Genomic DNA, 22063 nt, shown 5'->3' on the forward strand with positions numbered 1-22063 from the left:
CTATTTGTTACAGATATTGAAATTCATTGGTTAGATCAAAACCAGTAATTAAGTTCACCAAAAATAGCTAGTTTAACTATTATTGATTCGTGTACGGCGGAGTAAGGCCTTGTTTAGATCCGAATTTTTTTTTTTAGATTTTGACACTGTAGCACTTTCATTTTTATTTGACAAACATTATCCAATCATGGAGTAACTAGGTTTAAAAGATTCATCTCACAATTTACAGGCAAATTGTGCAATTAGTTTTTGTTTTCATCTATATTTAATGCTTCATGCATGTGCCGGAAAATTCGATGTGACAAGGAATGTTGAAAAGTTTTTGGTTTTTGGGTCAACTAAACAAGGCCTAAATTTTGCTGTGCACAAATGAACCATGGACCTATGGTGAAAAGATTCTTGGATGTTCCATTACACAACATGCACTAGGTTTACTATGGATCATGGACTAGAAGTAGAAGAAAACAGATTTGAGTAATGGATCTTCATCCAACGGTTAGAATCCAACCATTTTAAGCACTCAACTATTGTGTAGACAGACTCAAATTTTAACATGAGGAGCGACAATGACTCTGTTCATTCTTCTAAGTCGTACTTTTTTCTACTAGCTAGTAGAGTTTTTCTTTCACAATAAATGAATGAACAATTTTTAGTTATAGCTTTTCAGATAAACGAATACGCTCGGAACGATTCAATTCAACCACGAGGATAGTTCCACTCGACTCTATTCATTATCCAATTCCATTGAGAATCAAATAACTATCGAAAAGAAATTCCATCCAAGCGAGCAAATAAACTAAGGGAGGAAAAAGATTTAAAAAAATGAAAAAAGCCTCCGTCGCGATAGGTCGGCAGGAATCGAGAGCCCTACAGTAGAGTCGTGTGGAAATGCATAATTAGCCAGCTTCCTTCGGAACGGCGGTTCGCCCACCTAATTATACGCACCACACGCCTATAAAGCCAACAAACCCGCAGAGGGGCTCAAGCCAGACAGCTCCTGCTTCCTCCTGGTCAAGTCTTATCCGCCTCTCGTCACCAACCGCGTGCGCTCCACGCCTCCTCCAGGTCCAGGAAAGCGAGAGGTGAGCACATCCCCCTTTCCCCTCTCTTCGATTCAATCCGTCGTCGTCTCGATTTGGGGATCTGGAGGGGTTCGATCGCTTGTCGCCGCGAATCGGCTTTGGTATAGCCAACGGATCTCGGATCGTAGTCTTCAGAAGGTCCCTAGTTTTGCGATGTGTTAGTTTTTGCCCTATGATTCTTAGATAGAGGGGATGATTGTTCACGACCTCTGGGCTGTGGGGCGGTTGTTGAATCGATTGGATCTGTTCGGGATGGTGAGCACAGCTGGGTTTTCGGGGGGGAATTTTTATGCCTTGCGGTCACTCTGTTGAATCATGGGGTTTCGACCCGATTCGTAGGCTGCTCCTTGTTTTGGATGCAAGTAGGCGTGTTTGTAGCGTTCGGGCTCCGATTCGTTATCAGGGATTAGAAGACCTGGGATGGGATTTGAGGAAATCTGGATATTAGTCTAGCACGTTTCTAGATCTATTGTTATATGAGAGTGATTTTGGAACCCTAGGGTATGTTTGACCGGTGTACGGTGTAGATGATTGTCCCTAACTGCTGACTGCTACCGTCCTACCTCTGTATCATCGATCTGTGCTAGTTTCTGTTTATTTCTCAAATGTTTCGGCTTGTGTAGCATGTGATTGATAGTATGATTTTGGCAGCTTCTGCATAAGATCAACGAATCAAAGCGTGATCAGCTCGGTGCCGATCAAACTTCAACAACCAAGTTTCATGTCTGATCTCGACGTCCAGCTTCCATCTGCCTTTGGTATGTTTATTACTTTCCACATCCATGATTCCATGCTTTCTTACGTTGTGGTTTGGCATAGCATGTTGTAGCTTCCTGAACTTTACTGAATAGATTGACAACATGACATGCATGAATTTCATCTTGAATATTGTTCTGTTTGATGTATGTATACATGCGTGCATGTGAATCTGATGGTGTGTGGCATCATCTCTGATAGATCCGTTTGCTGAGGCAAATGCTGAGGACTCTGGTGCTGGTCCCGGTACAAAGGATTATGTGCATGTGCGCATCCAGCAACGCAACGGCAGAAAGAGTCTGACTACAGTCCAGGGACTGAAGAAAGAGTTCAGCTACAACAAGATCCTCAAGGATCTCAAGAAGGAGTTCTGCTGCAATGGTACTGTAGTCCAGGATCCAGAGCTCGGCCAGGTAATATGCGAGAGCAATGCGTTTAAAGTTCATAAAAATGGTACCTGCTGGTTGTGGGTATACTGATGATGTATTTGTCCTCTGCAGGTCATTCAGCTCCAAGGTGATCAGCGCAAGAATGTTGCTACTTTCCTAGTTCAGGTATTCAGAATCTTCAGAGCTGATCAGCTGAATACTGTTTTAACAGACTGATAAATGTTCCGTCTGTTTATACTGATGATGTGATTATTACTTGTCTTGGTAGGCTGGGATTGCGAAGAAAGAGAACATCAAGATTCACGGGTTCTAAGGGACCTGTAAATGCTTGTGCCCTATATTGTGCGCCTCCACATATTGGGAAGCTTGAAGCAGCGACAATTACTAGTCATTGCTTTCTTTATATAAGAACATAAGAACTATTGTTCTATTGTCAATTGTGTCTTGCTTGATGCAAGTTGTGTTTTCGTCTCATTGTTATGTGCGGTCAGCATATGTGTATGGCTTGTACTATGGGTTATTGCCAACTTAATAAAAGTACTTTGTGTTTGGCTATAAGAGCTGATGTTTGTCTCGTGCACTTGTTCTGAGTTGGTTTTTATCTGTACTAATTACCTCCTTGTTGCGCATGTGGTGTTCTAGCCGTGCGCAACTCAATTGGATGATCTAAAGTTGTCAGGTGTCAATTGTTCTCGTGGAGCGAGCTACTGTAAATTACTGTTGCCGGATTAACTCAGCATCCGTGCGCCGCAATTGCGTGTTTTTAGTGCCAATGAGCTTAACTGTTGAAATTTACAGGAGCATAGACTGCATAGTTCAAGGCCTTGTTTACTTTCCGAAATTTTGGGCCGAAATGCAAAAAAATTTGCAATTTAGCCTTTTGGAACTAAACAGGCCCGAAATATTTTGGGCCAATTTCGCAGGCCGAAACGGCTGCTGCCAGCCCAAACTTCCACGGTGCAGGCGTACTTATACGCGGCGGCCGCGTGAAACCCTAACCCTATCCGCATTCTCGCCCACCCGCAGCGCACACCGGTCGCTGCGACGCTCTGCTCCCTCCCGTTCCTTCCCTCCGCCGCCGCTGTGCTCTCCCTCCCGTCCCTGCTCCACACAGCTTCGGTCTCCCCCTCTAGATCCATCCGTCTCCTCTACTTTCGTCGTCTTATTCTTGCCAACCATGGCCGGCCATGGCAGCGGAGGCTTCGACGGTGACGAGGCTGGCTTCAACCGGAGCCACAACAGCGGATCTACGGCCGGTGGCGTGACGCGCGATTTCTGGGCCAGCTCCGGACCAAGCGCCTTCGGCTCCGGTGCTGGGTCAAGCTCGTACCCCAACCCGCACCTAGGGTTCGACGGCCTCCACATCAACGCTGCGGACCAATGGGCGGCCGACGACGTCGACCACTACGCCGAGCATCTCCGCGGAAGCAGAGATGTTATGCCGCCTCCCGTTCGCGTCCCGACGGTGGGGGCATCTCGGCGTCCCTTGTTCCGGCCGCCTCGGCAAGCGGGTGACCCGGTGGGGTCAGCAGAGGAAGGTTTCGGCGACCCGTTGTCGCCTGGCGGGGGCAGCAACCCTCGATCTGCACGCACGGCATCTCGCAGCCGAGGACACGGTCACCGCTCACAAGCATCTGCCGGAAAGGTAAAGAAGACCCTGCCTACCTGCTTAGAACATGTCAAGTAGTTTAGTTGTATTTGACAGTCTTTCTGTTTTGTACATGTGAAGTACTTTAGTTCTAAACAACACCCTGTGTACCTGCTTACTGCATGTGAAGTAGCTTACTTTTAATATTTTTGTTTATGTTTGCACTTTCAATACTTCTGTTTATTTTTGTTTATTTTTGTTTCGGACATTGCTTCTCTGTTTACTATCTGTTTAGGGTTTAGTTGTATGCTTGTTATGTGTTGCCCACTTCATGATAACTTCACTCTGGGATAGCCCAGAGGGCATCTTTCTATTTAGGGGTTGCAATTACGATATCCTACATAGCAATTAATATACATTCTGCTTTCTGTTTAGGGAATGAATTGTAAACAAGGATTAATAGCAACTGAAACCATGATGAAATAATACATCACATAAAATATTATTTCACAGAGTATCATGCTGCTACCATATTACCAATTCAAACCATGATGATTGCTCTACTGAGATACATTATGCTTTCTGTTTTCATCATTTGGCCATACTATCACGGTTTAGGTGCACAAGAGCAAAGCTAATTGGACCACAGATAATCTAATGAAGTACTACGAGTCGTACGTTTTAGAGATGCACAACGGCAATTGCCCTGGAGGCCAAATGAACAAATATGGCTGGAAGAGGTTGAGGAGTAGGTACTATGCTGCAACAGGTTTGCTACACGATAGGGAACAATTGCAAGGCAAACAGAGGACCCTTAAGAAGCCGTGGAGGTTCTGTAACCTTGCACGTACGCACACTGGAGTTAATATAGATGCTGACGGGTTCATCCAAGCTACAGACAAGTGGTGGAACGACAACACTACGTTATGTGTGTCATGCACTATCACATTTCCATTTGCAATTCACTTGTACAACTCGAAGAATATGTAACTATTTCACTGCCTGCAGGAATGCGAGTTCATGAAGATTAGGTCAAATGGACTGCCTCCGTACTTAGAACATCTCGACGAGATGTTTGCCGGGAACACAGTTGATGGCTCCTCATCGTACGTTCCAGCTGCTGGTCCAACAACTCAAGTGCATGAAGTTACATCTGATGACGAACCAGCAGATGACGAGGACACCCCTACCCCTATGAGCCTTGGGACGAAAAGGACAGGAAGCACTAGCACAACTGCAACGAGCCCCAACAAGAAGACCAAGAACACATACGCGAGGGTCATGAACCAGTACGTGAGCTCGCATTTGGAGCTTGCTAGAGAGAGGCTGGAGGTTCACAGGAAGAAAGCACAGGACAAGGACGCCGCAAGGACAGCTGTGAACTGGAAAATAGCTGAGTGCTCTAGGATTGCTGAGCATGAGCTTGGCATATCTCGAGACACGCCAGCCCTATTGGACGGACTCCTTGCTCTGGCTGAGAATGAAGCGCAGATGGATTTGTTCCTTTCGTCAAGTGAGACAGTGAGGATACGAATCATCCAGAAGCTCGCCAGCAACCCTCCGCCGGTGGACCCCTAGAACACCTTCCATCTAATGCATGTAGCAATGGCGCAGTAGTTCCACTGACAATAGTTCCACTGACAGTGTAGAACCTTTTGCTGGAGAAGGAACCGATGCTTTTGGTTGTGATGTATGTTGTAGTGCGTACGTGTGTGTGGTTTTATTTGTTTCTTTTCAAGAACTATGAACTCTATGTTGTTATTTGTTTGGAAAGACCTTTGAATGTACTAATTTGTTTGATTACCAATCTTTGTTGCACTATGAATTTGTATGTACTACTATGCTACTTTTGGGGCATTCTGATGACATTGATTGTGTTCTACCATATGTTGACTACTTTGTGCTGTAATTGTGGCAGGCTAAGAGTTCTTGGTATGATGCACGAAGGGAGGAGTTGCTGCAACAGTTGGAGAAGGAAGAAGATGAGTTGCTGGATGAGATGATGGAAGATGCTGAGGAGGATGAGTTCATCTTTGGTATGTACCAATATGCAATGCACATTGACAAGTACATGTGTAGAGCTGACTATAGAGATCCTAAAATGAGTGGCATTGAATGGGTTCATGCTAAGATGGCCAGTGAGAAGTCATGTTACAACATGTTTAGAATGACCCCTACAATGTTCTTTACCTTGCATGAGCTTTTATGTGATAAGTACGGTCTGAAATCGACAACCAAGTCGACTTCTTTTGAGGCTCTAGGCATGTTCTTATGGATGGTTGGGGCACCACAGTCTGTTAGGCAAGTTGAGGACAGATTTGAGAGGTCTTTGGGGACTGTCTCAAAAATGTTCAACAGAGTCTTGAATAGCCTTGTGCAGCTAGGAGCAGACATCATTAAACCAGTTGACCCAGAGTTTAGAACACTGCATCCAAGGCTTAGAAATCCTAGGTTTTATCCACATTTCAAGGACTGCATAGGGGCTATAGATGGGACTCATGTCCAATGTGTAGTGCCAAATGACATGTTTGTTCAGCACTTGTGCCGCAAGGGAATCACTACACAAAATGTCATGGCTTGTTGTGACTTCGACATGAGATTCACCTTTGTGAATGCTGGTTGGCCTGGATCTGTTCATGACATGAGAGTGTTCAATGACTCGACAACAACATATAGCGCTGTGTTCCCACATCCACCTCAAGGTACTGACTAATTGATACACATGACTCATTGTAATAGTTGATGAGACTGTGGCTAACTGCTTGTTTGTGGATGCAGAGAAATACTATCTCGTGGACTCGGGCTATGCGAACAAGCAGGGGTACCTAGCTCATTACAAAGGCAACAAGTACCATCTGCAGGAGTTCCGTGACGGGCCGGAGCCACAAGGTAAAGAGGAAATCTTCAATTATGCGCACTCTAGCCTTAGAAATGTTATTGAGCGGGCATTTGGAGTTTTGAAAATGAAGTGGCGTATGTTGCAAAAGATCCCTCCATACGCACCTCACAAGCAATCCAAAATCATTGTTGCATGTATGGCCCTGCATAATTTTATGAGAAGCAGTGGCATACCAGATAAGCACTTCCATATGTGTGACAATAATGAGAACTATGTGCCGCGACAAGCGTATGAGAATCAGCCACCTCCTGAGGTTGTCGAAGATGGTCCAAACCCGATGGCTGCATTCCGTGACTCGCTTGCTTATGCTATGGCAACTGGTTCGTAAAAGTGTTGTAATTCTTCACAGGTTTGTTTATTTGATTGCTGCGGTTTGTGAGTATTTTTTTACGACAGTTTTGAATTCATGCGATTATCTGTGAATGTTTGAGGATATATATGAGCTGTGATGTTTATTGTAACATTGTTGAGCTCATTATGTGGTTGTAATAGAAAATAAATGTTGTAATAGCATTATTATAGTTTTGTTGTAATAAAGTGTGCATGAACAATGCCCGTGATTTTGTGTATACTTGAATGTATGCATGTTCTGCATGCTGGCTAAGCACCGGAACAGCAGCATTAACGACAACCTGCATGTGCATGGGGTTGCATGGCAACCATTTAATGCAGCTGCATGACTTGCAGTTTTGCAAAATATTTTGGTAAGTAAACAGCAAAAGCAAAATAGAAATAGTTGTTGTCAGGATTTTGGTGTGCTGAACATTCTCTTTGGGATTTTGCAATTTTGCAAAATAGTTTAGAAACTCAACAAGGCCCAAACATCCAGACGGGCGGACTGCGCACGGATTTCAGTTACTGTTCCTCTGCAGTAGAAATTACAAAATGTCCCGTTCGAATTTCACCTGAAAGACACGGCGCAATATCGAGCCAAGATTGATATGCTTTGCATAGATCCGACATGGAAAGAAAGAAAAACCGCACAAAGGAGCCGGCAAGGAAATAATAGCACTATTGAGTAACATCGGGAAAAAGATAATATACTGTAAATAATACTACTGTTACATTTGATTACACGGAGCATCGGAGCTCACTATTTTTCTAAGCGAGCTAAATGCTTTACAAGGGCATGAATTAGGTACAGCGAGTGATAACACTCGATGGAGGACCAATGCAGCATCCCATACAAGATACAACAACGGTACCTGCCCTATAGTTGAAGGTGCCTGCTTCAGATTACCTCCCCCGCCAGCAAGATCATGGTGTTCTCTTTGACAACGAAGAATACGAACGAGCATGCTATGCTATATCTTCTGTTCTAGCGCTTGGCGCAGCTGTACCTTACGTCCATTGGTCCTTGCGTTGATGAGTTTGGACTTCTGGGTGCGCTTCTGGGTGCCTTGGGGCCACTCGACACCCCCTTTCATAGCGCGGACCACACGAGGGTTTAGCAAGTCTGGACTCCAGTCCCCAACACTCGGTGAGACTTGGCACACCTCACTGTTCTTGAGATCAGGAGAGAGAGCAGCATTGGGCATCCTGCTGCTTGAAAGCCTACCATTCAGTAAGTCTGAACCTGTTTTCCTCCTGCCATCACCATTTGATGACCTCCATAGTCGGGCAAAAGAAGACCCCTTCCGGTGATTCTCTCCAGTCGTCGAACAGATGCCACTATTTGATCTGCAGTTTTCACAATTATCTTCTTCCCAGTCGGTTTCACTTGCTGATGCACCGTTTCCTCCACAGAAACCGTTTACTGATGGTTCACTTCCATCAGGTGAATTGCTAGAGCCTTGCTCCTCTACGTGGCTGACGGTCTCCCATCCACTATCATCGTCATCCTCATTTCTGGCGCAAGGTTGAGTGGAATATTTGTTTGCTGGTTTTTCCAGAAAGATGTCAGTTTCAGGACTCACTGTATGGATCTTTGTTGCATGGCTCATGGGAGTATCTCCATTACACTGTCCGATTTCTTTCTCACTAATATCTTCTCTCTGTCTAAGTTCCTCAAACACAGCAAAAATGTCCTCTGAAGGAGGTGGTGGTTTGTACGAGAACTCTTTACCATGAAGCTTCATTGAGCTAATTGCTTCCCTGAGCCTTTCACCATCTCTTACTGTTTCTTTGTCTACACTGCTGCCTCGGTGGAAACTGAGGAAAGACTCCAGGTTAGCCTGAAGCTCACTCAGCTGTGAATACTTGCTGTCTAGTGTCAGTTTAGCATCAACAAGCTTCATCTGTACCCTCTCTTCACGCCAAACCTCTGCCATCTGTAGCATCTTCCTTTCTTCCTCCACCTCATCTCTTATCTTCATTGACTCTTTCTTCAAAGCTTCAACCTCAGCTTTGTCGTCTGCAATCTCCTTCGCTAATTCATCACACACCTCCTCCATGAGTTCCCTGGCCTTTCTTTCCTTTTCATAATCTTGAAGATATCGTTTTGCCAATGACTTCAGCTCAGAGAACTCATCCATCAACTTGGAGTTCATAACTTCGGCCCTCTGTCGATTCTTCCTCTCTCGATTCAGATCCCCTTTAACAGCATCTAAGATGCTTCGAACCTTATCATGCTCCCTACTCCTCCAGGAGGCCTTCTCCTCAGCGAGATTCTTCACCAAGTGGTCAAGCTTCTTCTTAGCAGATCGGCTCTCAGCTTCAAGCTCATGAATCCGGTTGTGAGCCTGCATAAGCTCTTCTTTAAGTGCCGAGATTTCTCCATCAGCAGCAGCTGCATGACGATCACAGAAATCGTAATCAGCACCACCAGATGTGTTCAGGCATGGACGGTCCCATTTTGTTGCTACTTCCATTTCAATTCGGGGTGATGGAGAATAAGGTCCAACCTAATAGTAGTTCATAAGCATTTCATCAAATAAGACTGGATCAGAACGGAAGGTGGCATTCCGTACCAGAAATAATAATTTATGAAGGAGACATATACCTCACGAATGATGGCATTGCCAAGAGGCTTAGTTCCTGTCCTGCCCTCAAGGACCGCTTTGTAGTAATTGCAACGATCCGGAGTATGCAGATGCCTTGGGCTAGGCTGCAAAATTAATTCCCTGTTAGTTCACCACTGATCCTTACTAAGAAGTGGAGTATGTTGAAGGTATTACAAAACTCGCATGCAAAATGGAGTAAAACTTGTCAAAATCCATCCAATGGGATGTCTTGGTTTCACAACTAAGAGCAGCTAATATCTTGGGACCACACAGGTTACATCCTAACAACCACCCTGTACATTGACACATGGAAATATGAGGATGTCATATCTTCAGGCCCAGTTGAAAGAGACATACGGGAAAGAATCCAAAGCATACTGGAATGATAAGGATCACCAATTGGACCAACTCAGAAGAACTTACTATAATCTAGCATGAAACACAACAAGATTGGTCCACAGTCCACACAGACGGAGACTGCTCTTCAGCCAAAATTTAAGCAGCTTGTAGTTCGGTACTTAACATGGAAATATCAAATATGTCGAGGCAAATTCACGAAAACCATGGAATTACGCAATCACAAAGTGCAATGAGTATTAATTTCAAGAGCTTACACTAGCTAACGAAACTGAGACAAAATTTGCATAAGCAACAACCAATCCCTTTGCTAGTGGATGAAATTTTTCTTGGCAAGCTTTAGGAACATTAAGCTCAAAAAGTTCAGAGAATCGCCCACCTCCCCACAACAACGACAAAAACCAAAGAAACGCGCACTACGACCCAAACAAACGATCACAGTTCACAAAAACACCCAGCCACTCAGTGTCGTATACTCATGCTACTGGAAACTGCTGCTTCACGAAAATCGCGAGCTCAGCAGCACAAAACACTCCCGAAAAACGAGCCCGCCATTGCGGAACACACAACAGAACGGCCACCTGAGACTCTAGAAGCCTGGAACGCAACAACGCACACGGATCTCGAGTCGAGAACAGCAGGCTCTCACCTCCAACCGTTGCCGCGGTTTCCCGGGCTCCCGCGGCGGCGGGTGCGCCCGCCACAGCGACGCGGCGATCCTCCTCACGGCCGCGGCCGCGGCCGCGCCTGCCCCGCGGGGCGCCACGGCGTCCCCGGGCCAACGGAGCGGCGGGGTAGCCGGCGGCGGCGCGTGCGCCGGGGCGGGGGCGGGGGCGCGGCGGGCGGAGGAGGAGGCGAGGGAGGGGCTCTGGACGCGCAGCAGCCGGCGGCCGCGGCGGGGGTGCCGGGAGGAGGGGGACGCCTGGCGCGGGGTGGCGGCGGCCCGGCCATGCGCCGCCCTGGCCGGGGACCTCGTCATCGCCACCGGCGACGAGCGGCGGGGTCGTGCCATGTCGTCGTCGGCCCGCGGCGCGGCTCACCACCGAGACGGCGCCGAGGGCAGTGGCATTGCCGCGAATAGCGCGCGGATGGACGGACGGGTGGGTTGATCGCCGCGCGGGTGGGGGTAGGCGCTGGCGCGCGAGATCTGCTACCAGTGGTGGTGGCCCGGCGAGGCGACTGGTACTCTATAGTTGTATAGGCCTGTGATGAGGTGAGGAGGCTGGACGCTGGAGAACATGGGGCACGCACGGGAAAGAGAGAGTGGGGAGGGACTGGAAATATTTTTCCGCCCTTTTTCTTGTTCTTTTTGCTATGGTTTTTAGATCGTATGGATTATTGGGTTGTGGATGTGGAATGGTTTTGAGCTGGGTCTGACTCTGTGGGAGCAGTGCTTATATACACAAGACAAGAGAAGTAGCAGTAGAATTTAATGGTTAGGAATTAGGATTTTTATTGCAAGCTGTAGCATGATCATGGTACATGAAGCGTACACGTACACCAATTCAAAAATTTGACCATAATGATCTTGAGTTAGAAAAATGACGGTACAAAAGGTTAAACTATCGTGTTTGTAGTTGTACTACAATATTCTTGTGCAAGTATGGATTTGTTTCTCACATTAGTTTTCGATGATTTTTCTTTCTCAGAGTAAAACAATAGATATTTTTTCTCTTTTCTTTTCAGGCGTATTTTTTCTGTCAGCCAGCAGAGTTTTTCTCATAATAAATCAACTAATAGTATATTCAGTGAGCCGGCGAACACCTAAAGTCCTAAACCACGCGGGTGCATGCGTACCTTCCTATAACTTTTTTTCGCACACATAAATTAGTAGTATTAAAGTACTAAACTAGGGCCAAGTCAATTGCTAAAGCACCTCATCGTGTGTTTCCACATTTAGCAGCGCTTGTGACAGTGAGATAAAATACTGTAGATCGTTGCGATTCCAGACTGTGCGGTGTCTGCACTGCATTTGCCAGCTCGGCAGACAATCGGAGCGTTGGGTGCAGGAGGTGCCACGCCCCACTTTGGGTATACGTCGTGTGCCTTGTCGAAACTCGAACACGAGAGGCCGACTACGACGCCTGAACGGCACGTCGATCGCGCACACGTGATCGTTGGGAAAAAGCCTTTCCTTCCTGCATGGTCCTTAATTTCGCCTAGCTTGAGAGGCAATAATAAGGGTTCAGTCGTTCAGCCCCAGTGATCTCGTCGAGTTGTGCTTCGTCGATTGAGGATGTGGAATATCTGTAGCCTCTGTCTCTCTCTCTCTCTGCATTTGCTACCTTCTGCACGTATTGACCTAACGTACCAAACATCGGAGATACCGAGCGTACGCGTACAAAACTGATGATGACACGGCACATGCATGGTCCTGTGCCGCCCGGAGCGAGTCGCGGACGTGAAGACGCTACGCTACCAAACCAACCCGATTCCTCGGTCGGCGTCGGCGTCGGCGTCGGGGCTCCGGACCACACGCGGGCCAAGCAACGTGCCGAAAAGCAGCCGGAGACGGGGGACTTCTTCCATCGGCTGGATTTCGACACCTAAAGCCGCAAATGCATGCACCGCGCGCTGCCCGTCACGGAGTTCGTGGTGTGCCCCTTCAATTAGCTAGCGGTAGCGGCTACCGGCCGCCAGCCCGGCTAGGGCCGGGGAAGACGCTGAGATTGATGAGAGCTCCTCACATGAAAGGGAGGGGCCGCGTGGGCTTTTGCATAGTAAATACTACTCCGTATACGTATACCGACTGGTCCAGTGCCTAGTCGGTGCAGAATAGTGCGCCGTAGCATTGTAGGTGTAGGATGCATGTACTGGCCGGCCATCCAGATCCAGTGGTGCTAATTTCAGGATCAGCCGATCAGGGAAAAGCTGTGTACGTAGGAGCTAATGGCTATGCAGATGTATATTGATTAACGTTCAGAGAAGCGTTGTACTCGCGTCCATGGGTATGAGTTGGTACTGCTACAGCAATGGAACAGCCGGTACATTTGAAGTACGTACTCTCCAAACTTGACGAGTTTGGCCGAACAAAAAAAAAGTTTGAATTTTGAATATCTCTGCATAACTAGCGCGCACGTACGTATACCCTGTCATACGCCTGCGAAAATGATGCGTGTCAGTTTGTGTGTGCGTGCCCCGCCTCCTAAGAGCAAGTATTATGGTGGGCTGTAAGCTGGCTAAATGCTGATGTGGATGAGAGAATGGAGGAGAGAGAGGAGAAGCAGGCTGTAAGCTTACAGTCAGCTTAGACACAAGAACCAAAAAATTTTGTGAGAGAAATAAGTGGACCATATATTAATATTGAATAACTAACTATTATATGGGTGGACTGGGAGAAGGCTGTAAGGAACCTTACAGCCAGCAAGTGGACTGTATTATTAAACTTGCTCTAAAGTGTACTAGTTCATCGTGTTCCAACCTCTAAACCCTGATCTCTCTCTACACAGCAACAGAAAATGGAGCTCCAAACCAAGCACCACCACTGCCTCCATGCCGGGGGCGGCGGGCCCTGAGGAGTGAGGACACAGGGCGGGGGAACATCCGAACGTGGCACTGGCGGCCGCCATTTCCTCGGCTGGGTGGGGGCGGCCGGCGGCCGGCGTTTTCATGGCGGTCTCGGGGCCGCCGCTTGGCCGCTTGTGCGTGCCTTATTCTCATCTCTGTACGCCTCTGGTTGGAGGATTATCGACACGAGCAGAGCAGAGGCATGCAGCGACCCACAACTACAGGGTCAAGCATCACAACTTCTGTCCGTCTGCAGGATACAGTCATACATATACACTGACGATGTGGTGGTCATGAGCTGGCAGCAGTTTTGTCAATGTCCACAAAGGCCTTGTTTAGTTCCGAGAAGTAAAAAGTTTTCGGTACTGTAGTACTTTCGTTTGTTTGTGACAAATATTATCCAATCATGGACTAACTAGGATCTAAAAATTCATCTCGTGATTTACAGCTAAACTGTATAATTAGTTTTTGTTTTCGTCTATATTTAATGTTTCATGCATGTGTCACAAGATTCGATGTGACGGAGAATCTTGAAATTTTTTTGGTTTTCCGTGTGAACTAAACAAGGCCAAAGGAGTAGTGTCACATGTTACTGTGCGAAATGGTTCGAGTGTGATTTCAGGATATGCTGCACAGACCATGTCTGTTTGGTAGCTACCGAGATGGTTTCAAAAAACTGTAAAAAGGCGCATACTCCTCTGGGTTGCGTTGCGTTGTTCGCGCTGGAATGGAACGTGAGTGCACGAAGGGTCGTCAGGAAAAGAAAAGAAGCTACTCCTGGAAAGGCCTTGTTTAGTTCCGAAAAGTAAAAAGTTTTTGGTACTATAGTACTTTCGTTTGTCTGTGACAAATATTATCCAATCATGAACTAACTAGGATCAAAAGATTCGTCTCGTGATTTACAGCTAAACTGTGTAATTAGTTTTTATTTTCGTTTATATTTAATGTTTCATGCATATGACATAAAATTCGATGTGACGAAAAATCTTGAAAACTTTTTGGTTTTCAGGGTGAACTAAACAAGGCCAAAGCTTATAAAGGGAAAACCCAACCCATGCGATGCAATCATAGGTGCCCACCACCCTCCATGGCACGATCCAAGCGTAGTAGTAGTAGTGCTAGAATATGAATAGGAACACTCTCGGCAGCGTATCGTGGATTCGTGGTGCTCGCAATTTGCATCACGAGCTAGCTTGTGGTTCGGTCAAGGGGAGCATCACGCGGCCATGTGTCATGTGCGGCACCCAGCCCCACAGGATTATATATATCCGCCATCATTCGCTCTTGAATAAAAAACTGCAACTGCAAGATGGTCCTCTCGCTATACTGATGGTTATCTCCTACAACTAAAAAGACTAAAGCGGGGACATTATTTTGGTGCGACATTCTCTCCTCCCGCTTTCGTCCTGCCTCCTGCGAACGTCGTCCCGCACGCCCCTCGCCCGCCTCCTCCTCCACGCAGTCCTCCACGCAGATCGCCTGCGGATCCGGTCCCGCGTACCTCGCCCTCGCCCGCCTCCTCCCTCGCCCGCCCGGCGCGCCTTCGCCGGCGCCCGCCTCCTCCTCCACGCGGATCCGCGCGGCGCGGACCTCGCCCGCCTCCTCCCTCGGCCCGCTTCCACACCTGCGACGCGCTTCCCTCATCGCAACCTTCCTGCGACCAATCTTCTCCTCCAATCACGCAATCTCATCTTCCAATCCAATCTTGGGGTCGTCGCTCGTGGAACCTCCCAGAAGGAAAAAACGCCACACAGCGTCACGTTGATTGCGGCGCCTGCTCCCTTCCTCGTGCGATCTGTGGCCCTGCTCCCTTGAGCGGAGCGCACTGCAGAGCCGGTCACCGGCGAGGTGGTGCTATGCATCCACCCCACCCAGGAGGCGGAGCACTGCCGCTAGGATGTCATCGGCTACCTCAGGCGACTCCTCGGCTCCTCCCTCGGCTGCGAGGTGCGTCCGTACCCGCTGCTGTGATCTGTCTCCCCCTAATCCCCATGGAAGCACCCCAGGAAGCCCCACCAGGCCCCAATCTAGACTTCCGTTGCCTTGATCCCCATCCACCTCTGTGGTTTCATCACCAGCGACACTACTCCACCTCCTCCATCGAGGCAAGATGGATGCGACTGGTGGCAACACACAATGGCACTGGAGGACCTGGTGCTCAAGGCTAGATCCACGAAGGAGGTTGCCTTGTCGACCACAGCTAAGGCAAAGGCTGGATCAGATGATGGTGTGTTGAGGACGACAAGAGATGCCTCACTTAGAGGAGGACATGGCAGCCAACGGCGCCGCAGGCGAGGAGTTCAACAAGGGCAAGCTTCCTCCATGGTAAGAACACTAATTCCAAATGTAATATTGTTTCTATTGTGAATTTTTGAATGAAGAGGTGCAGAATCATCTCTGAATTACCTGAAGAAGTGAAGAGCATAAACAGTGCCTTGAAACCTATTAACAAATTGGAAGTTGATCTACAAGAAATTCTATTTATCCACTTTATCAGACCATCCTCCGGTACACAGTGAAGGGGTGGAATTATACCTGCCTGTTTTATTTTCCATAAATTAGTGTATCTGACATGGATGGATGAATATGTTGTTAATTGATTTCTCTCCTACTGTGTAATTGTGCTCAGGCTTACTAATCTACACAGTGTCACGAGATAATCAGAAGGTTGGGTCAGAATCGCGAAGCTGCAGGCAAAAGCCAGCTGCGAAAGAAGGTGATGGTGTGAGCATCAGCGGTGACTTTTCCAAGTTCCTGGCAGTAAATTTTTTTCATTGCACAAAAATAATGGTGCAAGGCTGGGAAAACTTTACAAAAATTGCACAAAAATAATAGTTCTCAGATGTATTAGCATGTATTAGTCTGTACAAAAATAATAGTTCTCAGATGGTGCGAAGCTGCAGGCCATTCAATAGCTTGAGAGCTGTAAGCTCAAGCTTTCTCAGATGGAAAAGGACATGCAGCAACTCGCTCACAATCTTTTTGTCATCGGTCATTGAACTTGTACCTTGTGATTGAAATTATGTGAAATGTTCTAGGAAGACTCTTTTCACTGAAATTATCTAATTTGGTATGTGTTTTCACTAGAATGCATGTGACTGAACTTAGCTTATTTCCCTAGCTGTAAACTGAACATCTTATGTTTCTCCCTACTTTGTGCATGATGCTACCATGGAGACTTCATGAAGACTACTGTCATGGCGATTGAATGATCATGGGCCTTCTTCTCAGTTACGGATGATGGTGAGTCTTATTTTCAGTTACTAGATGTTGCTGCAAGTATGCGTTGGATTTTGCAAATACTTTGTATATTAGAAGGTCTAGCATCTGCGGCATGCCATACTTTTATCAGCATGAAGAGTTCAGATGCTATACAGATTAATCCAGATGGTGCCAGCACAAAAGTGGGTCAAGAACATCATATAGACTTGTGCAAACCGTCTGCTTGATGCATTGGACAAGTTGGATATACCTTGGACCAATTTCGCCGATCTGAATGTACAATGACCAACGACAACATCGTCTATAAAATTTTTCATTTTACTGCTATAGTCATGAATTAGATGTTTTTTAGTTGTCTGTTAAAGCTGCCATAGCTGTGTAGCACAAAAATGGGAATTAGATGGTAATTGCTAAACAGTTACAAGCATGTGATTTTTGGTTGCCACATTGCAGGTTGTCAGCGGCTATCATGGAGGCTGTTGCGAGGGTCTATGTATGATGTATGGCCTCTCTCTTACATTGACATATTAAGAATTAAAATAGGGGGCATGATCCTATAGATGGACTACGTGATAGATGCAAAGCCATTGCTCAAGAAAATGAAGATGAATGAAATAGGCCTCAAAAGCGCTTGATTCTATATGGCTTATGCACTATCTTATGAGAAGCACAAGAGGTCCAATGATACAAAGAAGATGTATCGTTTGGGGATCCAGAAGTAAGCTAAGCTCTTAATACCCCCACTCTCAACCCAACCTACCCACTTCTTTTGTCTTTTTTTAACCGAAAACCACACATCTGCTACTAGAACTATTATTTCTGTGCAGGCTAATACATGCTAATAACAAAAAAATCTTTGCAGGCAACATACCCTGTTGTCGAGAAATAGTAACCATTCAACTTACTTTTCCTTTTTTGTATTGCTATTTTTTTGTTGCTTTATTCTTGTAAGTCATTCTTTTTCTTTTCTATTGTGATGGTTATAGAGTGCAGTGGATTGATGCTGAAATTTTTTGCTGCTATGAATCACAGGAACCGTGTTGGGTTTGTATGAGGACAGCAGATACAAGTTTGAATCAGAAAAGGTGCATCTGAAAAAGGTTTATGTTATTGGACTAGGTTCTGGTGCCAAGGTGGATCTAAAACTTAAGTATGCTAATGATCTTTCGCGAGTGTGTTATTCAGAAGAGAGCTTGTTAACTAGAAGTAGACATGAAGGTAGAACAATTTATTTTTTATGCTTGATTTGCCTATGGACACTTTGTTAGTTTGAGTTGGATGCTATGTATGTGGAATTTGGTCAAGCAGCTTTGTACATTGACATTGCCTTATGTTTTGGCTTCACTGGGGCTTGGTGGTGAAATCATATGGTATATTTCTATTGACCCCTGTATGTATTGAAGATTATAGCCTCTGATTTTAAAGATATATTTCTTTGGAATAAAATTCCTGTTCTCTAGCAATTATTGATTTCACCCAAGTTCCTTACAGGTGTTGGCATCTGAAACTGGTGGTATAACACAAGGGATTGGAACATATCAGGTGGGTGCTGACAATATCAACTAGATTTTTTTTCTTTCTACTAGGTTGGTGTTGGCCATTGATGCTCTTGTGCACTATTCTGTATCCAGTCTGGCAAGCTGTTGCCACAGTTGTTCTTCACCATGGAGACAGTCCACATTGGAAGCAAACCATGATAAAGGTTCACTTTACCACTTTTTTCGTATTCTGTAGAGGTCGATGTTGTGACGTATTAAGAATTGTTAAGGCTATCCATGTAGAACGAGCTACACTTTGATCAACTTTATAGCAAGTGATGAATTTGAGTAGTTACTATCGGCAGTTGGAAAATAACAAAGAACACAGGAATATATTCATATTTTAAGTTTTTCTTTTGCATAAATTGTTTGGGGAGCCTGTGACGTCTCGTTCTCTGTGACGGTTAATTTCATAAGCTTTGCTTTTCAGATTAAATGTCACTTTAATGTCGGTATTTAATTTTACGTTATTATTATCTTATTGTGCGATCCATGTGTTTTTATTATAAAGTTTAATTACCCCGTAGCAACGCACGGGCACGCTACCTAGTTAGAAAAAAATACGGCTGATAAGACAAAGCGTACGGGCTGTTTTCTTTAGGCCTTGCATCAATAGGATTAGAGAGCAGCTAGCTCTGTTGATGATCAACGGGTTTACAGATGATGGCCGGTTAGGTACTCCCTTAGGTTGAAGGTGTTAGGGCAGTTCCAATGACCGGTTAGATACTCACTTACTAGTATATAGTTTAAGCATATGGATAGTGGTTATGCGCGCGCGCCATTGGTAGGAAGGAAAAAAAGAAGAGGTTTTGATGTTTCTCATGCATGCGCGCGTGTTGTTTTTTTTTTTTACCTTGATTTGCTTGATAGATGATGGTACTAGTACTACTGCTACTGGCCTAGTAGGACTGTAGGAGTTGTTAATTGCATCGTAGGCATGATTAACTTTAATGCATAATTTATGTCACCTAGTATTAGTAGGACTAGCTTAGCTAAGACCTTGTTTAGTTCTAAAAAATTTTACAAAATAGGAATAGTAGCACTTTTGTTTTTATTTAACAAATATTGTCTAATCATGAACTAACTAGGCTCAAAAATTTTCTCTCGTCAATTCCGACCAAACTGTGCAATTAGTTTTTATTTTCGTCTATATTTAATACTCCATGCATGCGTCTAAAGATTTGATGTGACGGGGAATCTGAAAAATATTGTAAAATTTTTTGGAACTAAACAAGGCCTAATCTGAAAGGCAGGGCAGCTTATGCAACTAATGCAGAATTTAAGTCAGTATCAGTGTACTAGGGTAATAGTGGCACATCCATAAACTCAGAGGTTAGTGCGTGATGTTGGATCTTTGTTAGGGTGTAGTAGGGTTAGGCCTTGTTTAGTTCGAAAAAATTTCAGATTTCGGCACTGTAGCACTTTTGTTTTTATTTGACAAATATTATCTAATCATGGACTAACTAGACTCAAAAGATTCATCTCGTGATTTACAAGCAAACTGTGTTATTAGTTTTTATTTTCGTCTATATCTAATACTTCATGCATATGCTCCAAGATTTGATGTGACGAAGAATCTTGAAAATTTTTTGGTTTTTAGGATGAACTAAACAAGGCCTTAAGCATCTCTATTGCTATCTCTTCCATGGATGAGTTCATTGTCATCGTTCACCTGTATGTTCGTTGCTGCTGCCACTTTTCATCCGTAAAGTTCCAATTCCACATCAAGTAGACTCAGGCCTTGTTTAGATATGAAAAGATTTTGAATTTTAAATATTGTGTAATTATGGACTAACTAGGATCAAAAGATTCGTCTCGTGATTTACAGGTAAACTGTATAATTTGTTTTTATTTTCGTCTATATTTAATGATTCATATATGTGCCGAAAGATTCGATGTGACGGGGAATCTTGAAAACTTTTTGTTTTCGGAGTGAACTAAACAATGCCCGCACAACATCGGAAAGGCTGTCAAATGACGACCTCACTAAATTACGCACGTTTACCCATATCAAATCAAACGATCAATTTCAGACATATCTTATTTGGAAAAAAAATCTCACCCCTTTCTCTTTTTGGCAACTACCCGCACATGTACAGTCCGCACTTCTACATTCATGCGAGCTTTTTAAGAACGACTGTAGAAAAAGAGAAATATTTATTTCAAAATACTATAACTTCTAAACGGCGTATCTTTTTTTAATTTCGTCTACACTGATGTGTTCTACACGACAAGACGAACAAAACTAGACCCCACTTGCACATGTTTCGAAGATTTATTTTTTCTGCTACCAATTTATGTATATTAACTTACATCATATAACTTATGCCATGAAAATTATAAAATATAACTTATGCGAAAAACTTAAAATCTTAAGAGTTATAGAACACCTTTTATCTATAAAAAGTCATTAAACACAAAGGAACGAATTAACTAACTTGTGCCAAAGCTGCAAACACAAAAGTCATTAACAGACACATGAATAAACCAAATTCTAGAAACACAAAAATTATGAAACACAACTTATGTAAAGTTAGATATATAAGTTATATTTAAAACTTATAAGTTATATAACTTGATGAATGGTTTAGATGTAAAGTTAAGTGTATAAGTTATATTCAAAACTTAAATGTACAAATTAGTATCACAACATATTAGTAGAAATATGCTAAGTTATATGTTATAAGTTATTCTTATAAGTTATAGCCTATAAATTATATGTTATTCTATAATACACATAAATTACTAATAAAATAAAATTCTTCGAAACATATGTAAGTGGGGTCTAGTTTTGTTCGTCTCGTCGCATAAAACACAGTGATGCAAACACAAATAAAAATAGATACACTATTTAGAAGTTATAACATTTTGAAATAAATGTTTTGCTTTTTTCAACATGACAACAGCGATGACGTCAACGCAGGGGAGGGAGTTAAGCTATATCATTTGTTATTGGATGGTTCGCTGGGAAAAGAAAAGGAAGCGAGAACGGTAAAGGAAAGGAAAAGACGCCGTCGGATCGTTCGCTGGGAAATAAAACTCTGAACGACCGGGAAACTGGGATAGGGGTCAAACGACCAGATGATGAAAACCGGCAGTGTCGAGAACTCGAGATTTTCTCGATTCTATACCTTCCAAGGTCTTGTTTAGTTCCAAAAAATTTTGCAAAATCGATACTGTAGCATTTTTGTTTGTATTTGACAAAAATTGTCCAATCATGGACTAACTAGGCTCAAAAGATTCGTCTCGTCAATTTCGACCAAACTGTGCAATTAGTTTTTATTTTTATCTATATTTAATACTCCATGCATGCGTCTAAAGATTCGATGTGACGGAAAATCTGAAAAATTTTACAAAATTTTTTGGGAACTAAACAAGGCCCAACTTCTTCTTCGTCCAATCTACTACTTGGATGATTGTGCAGACTCACGTTTTTCTTTGATTGAGTGAATTTTAATCTCTGAATGGAATCTGTGTACACACAGCACGATTCTCGAAATAAAAAAAATGGGAGGCTGCCTCCTTTGTGCTAGCTTGTCCATGAATTTCATCTTTGCAGAACGACCGCTTCTCTCTCCATCACGCGCGATGTTGAAAGAAAAATTAACCTGTAGTATTTATTTAAATATGCCTCTGTACGTAATACTGTAAGAATTCCTAAGACGCACGTGTGGCAGGGGTGTCGTTCATTCAACGAGAATGCTTCGTGGGAAAAGCTGGTTAAATTTCCGTGGCTGCTTTACTCGCCGATTGAACGCTTCCATCAGACGTTGACATATATAT

General features: G+C 44.4%; 2 protein-coding genes and 1 long non-coding RNA gene across 10 annotated transcripts; 2 read left to right on the forward strand and 1 right to left on the reverse strand.

The window, feature by feature from the left end:
• Positions 926-2787, forward strand: LOC8080061 (protein translation factor SUI1 homolog). 2 transcript variants are annotated; one of them, XM_002439972.2, is made up of 5 exons: positions 926-1082; positions 1734-1840; positions 2040-2251; positions 2339-2392; positions 2496-2787. In XM_002439972.2, exons 2-5 carry the CDS (start codon positions 1804-1806, stop codon positions 2538-2540), a joined length of 348 nt encoding a protein of 115 aa, XP_002440017.1. In that variant the 5' UTR covers positions 926-1082; positions 1734-1803; the 3' UTR covers positions 2541-2787. The 2 variants fall into 2 exon arrangements, with proteins under 2 accessions (XP_002440017.1, XP_021302597.1); XM_021446922.1 differs by lacking the exon at positions 926-1082 and adding an exon at positions 1119-1220.
• LOC8080063 lies at positions 7703-10795 on the reverse strand. The gene is made up of 3 exons (XM_002441284.2): positions 10663-10795; positions 9656-9760; positions 7703-9557 (listed from the first exon to the last, which is right to left on the reverse strand). The coding sequence occupies exon 3, from the start codon at positions 9522-9524 to the stop codon at positions 8019-8021; it is 1506 nt and encodes a 501-aa protein (XP_002441329.2). The 5' UTR covers positions 9525-9557; positions 9656-9760; positions 10663-10795; the 3' UTR covers positions 7703-8018.
• On the forward strand, positions 14896-20102 carry LOC8067463. Of its 7 annotated transcripts, XR_002447989.1 has the most exons (7): positions 14896-15845; positions 16150-16763; positions 17196-17460; positions 17775-18112; positions 18234-18284; positions 18374-18444; positions 19881-20102. It is a non-coding gene; the product is annotated as an uncharacterized LOC8067463 (long non-coding RNA). The 7 variants fall into 7 exon arrangements; XR_002447984.1 differs by having other exon boundaries at positions 17775-18284; XR_002447985.1 differs by lacking the exon at positions 19881-20102 and having other exon boundaries at positions 14896-15467; positions 15599-15845; positions 17775-18284; positions 18374-18637.

Source organism: Sorghum bicolor, chromosome 9 (genome assembly GCF_000003195.3).
Source record: "Sorghum bicolor cultivar BTx623 chromosome 9, Sorghum_bicolor_NCBIv3, whole genome shotgun sequence".
NCBI lineage: Eukaryota > Viridiplantae > Streptophyta > Magnoliopsida > Poales > Poaceae > Sorghum > Sorghum bicolor.

Excerpts from the sequence above, each read along its gene's own strand:
- LOC8080061 (XM_002439972.2), top strand. The coding sequence starts at position 1,804 with ATGTCTGATCTCGACGTCCAGCTTCCATCTGCCTTTG. Across the intron at positions 1,841-2,039 it reads CCAGCTTCCATCTGCCTTTG|ATCCGTTTGCTGAGGCAAAT; the intron begins GTATGTTTATTA and ends CATCTCTGATAG. Across the intron at positions 2,393-2,495 it reads TTGCTACTTTCCTAGTTCAG|GCTGGGATTGCGAAGAAAGA; the intron begins GTATTCAGAATC and ends TTGTCTTGGTAG.
- LOC8080063 (XM_002441284.2), bottom strand. The coding sequence starts at position 9,524 with ATGGAAGTAGCAACAAAATGGGACCGTCCATGCCTGAACACATCTGGT.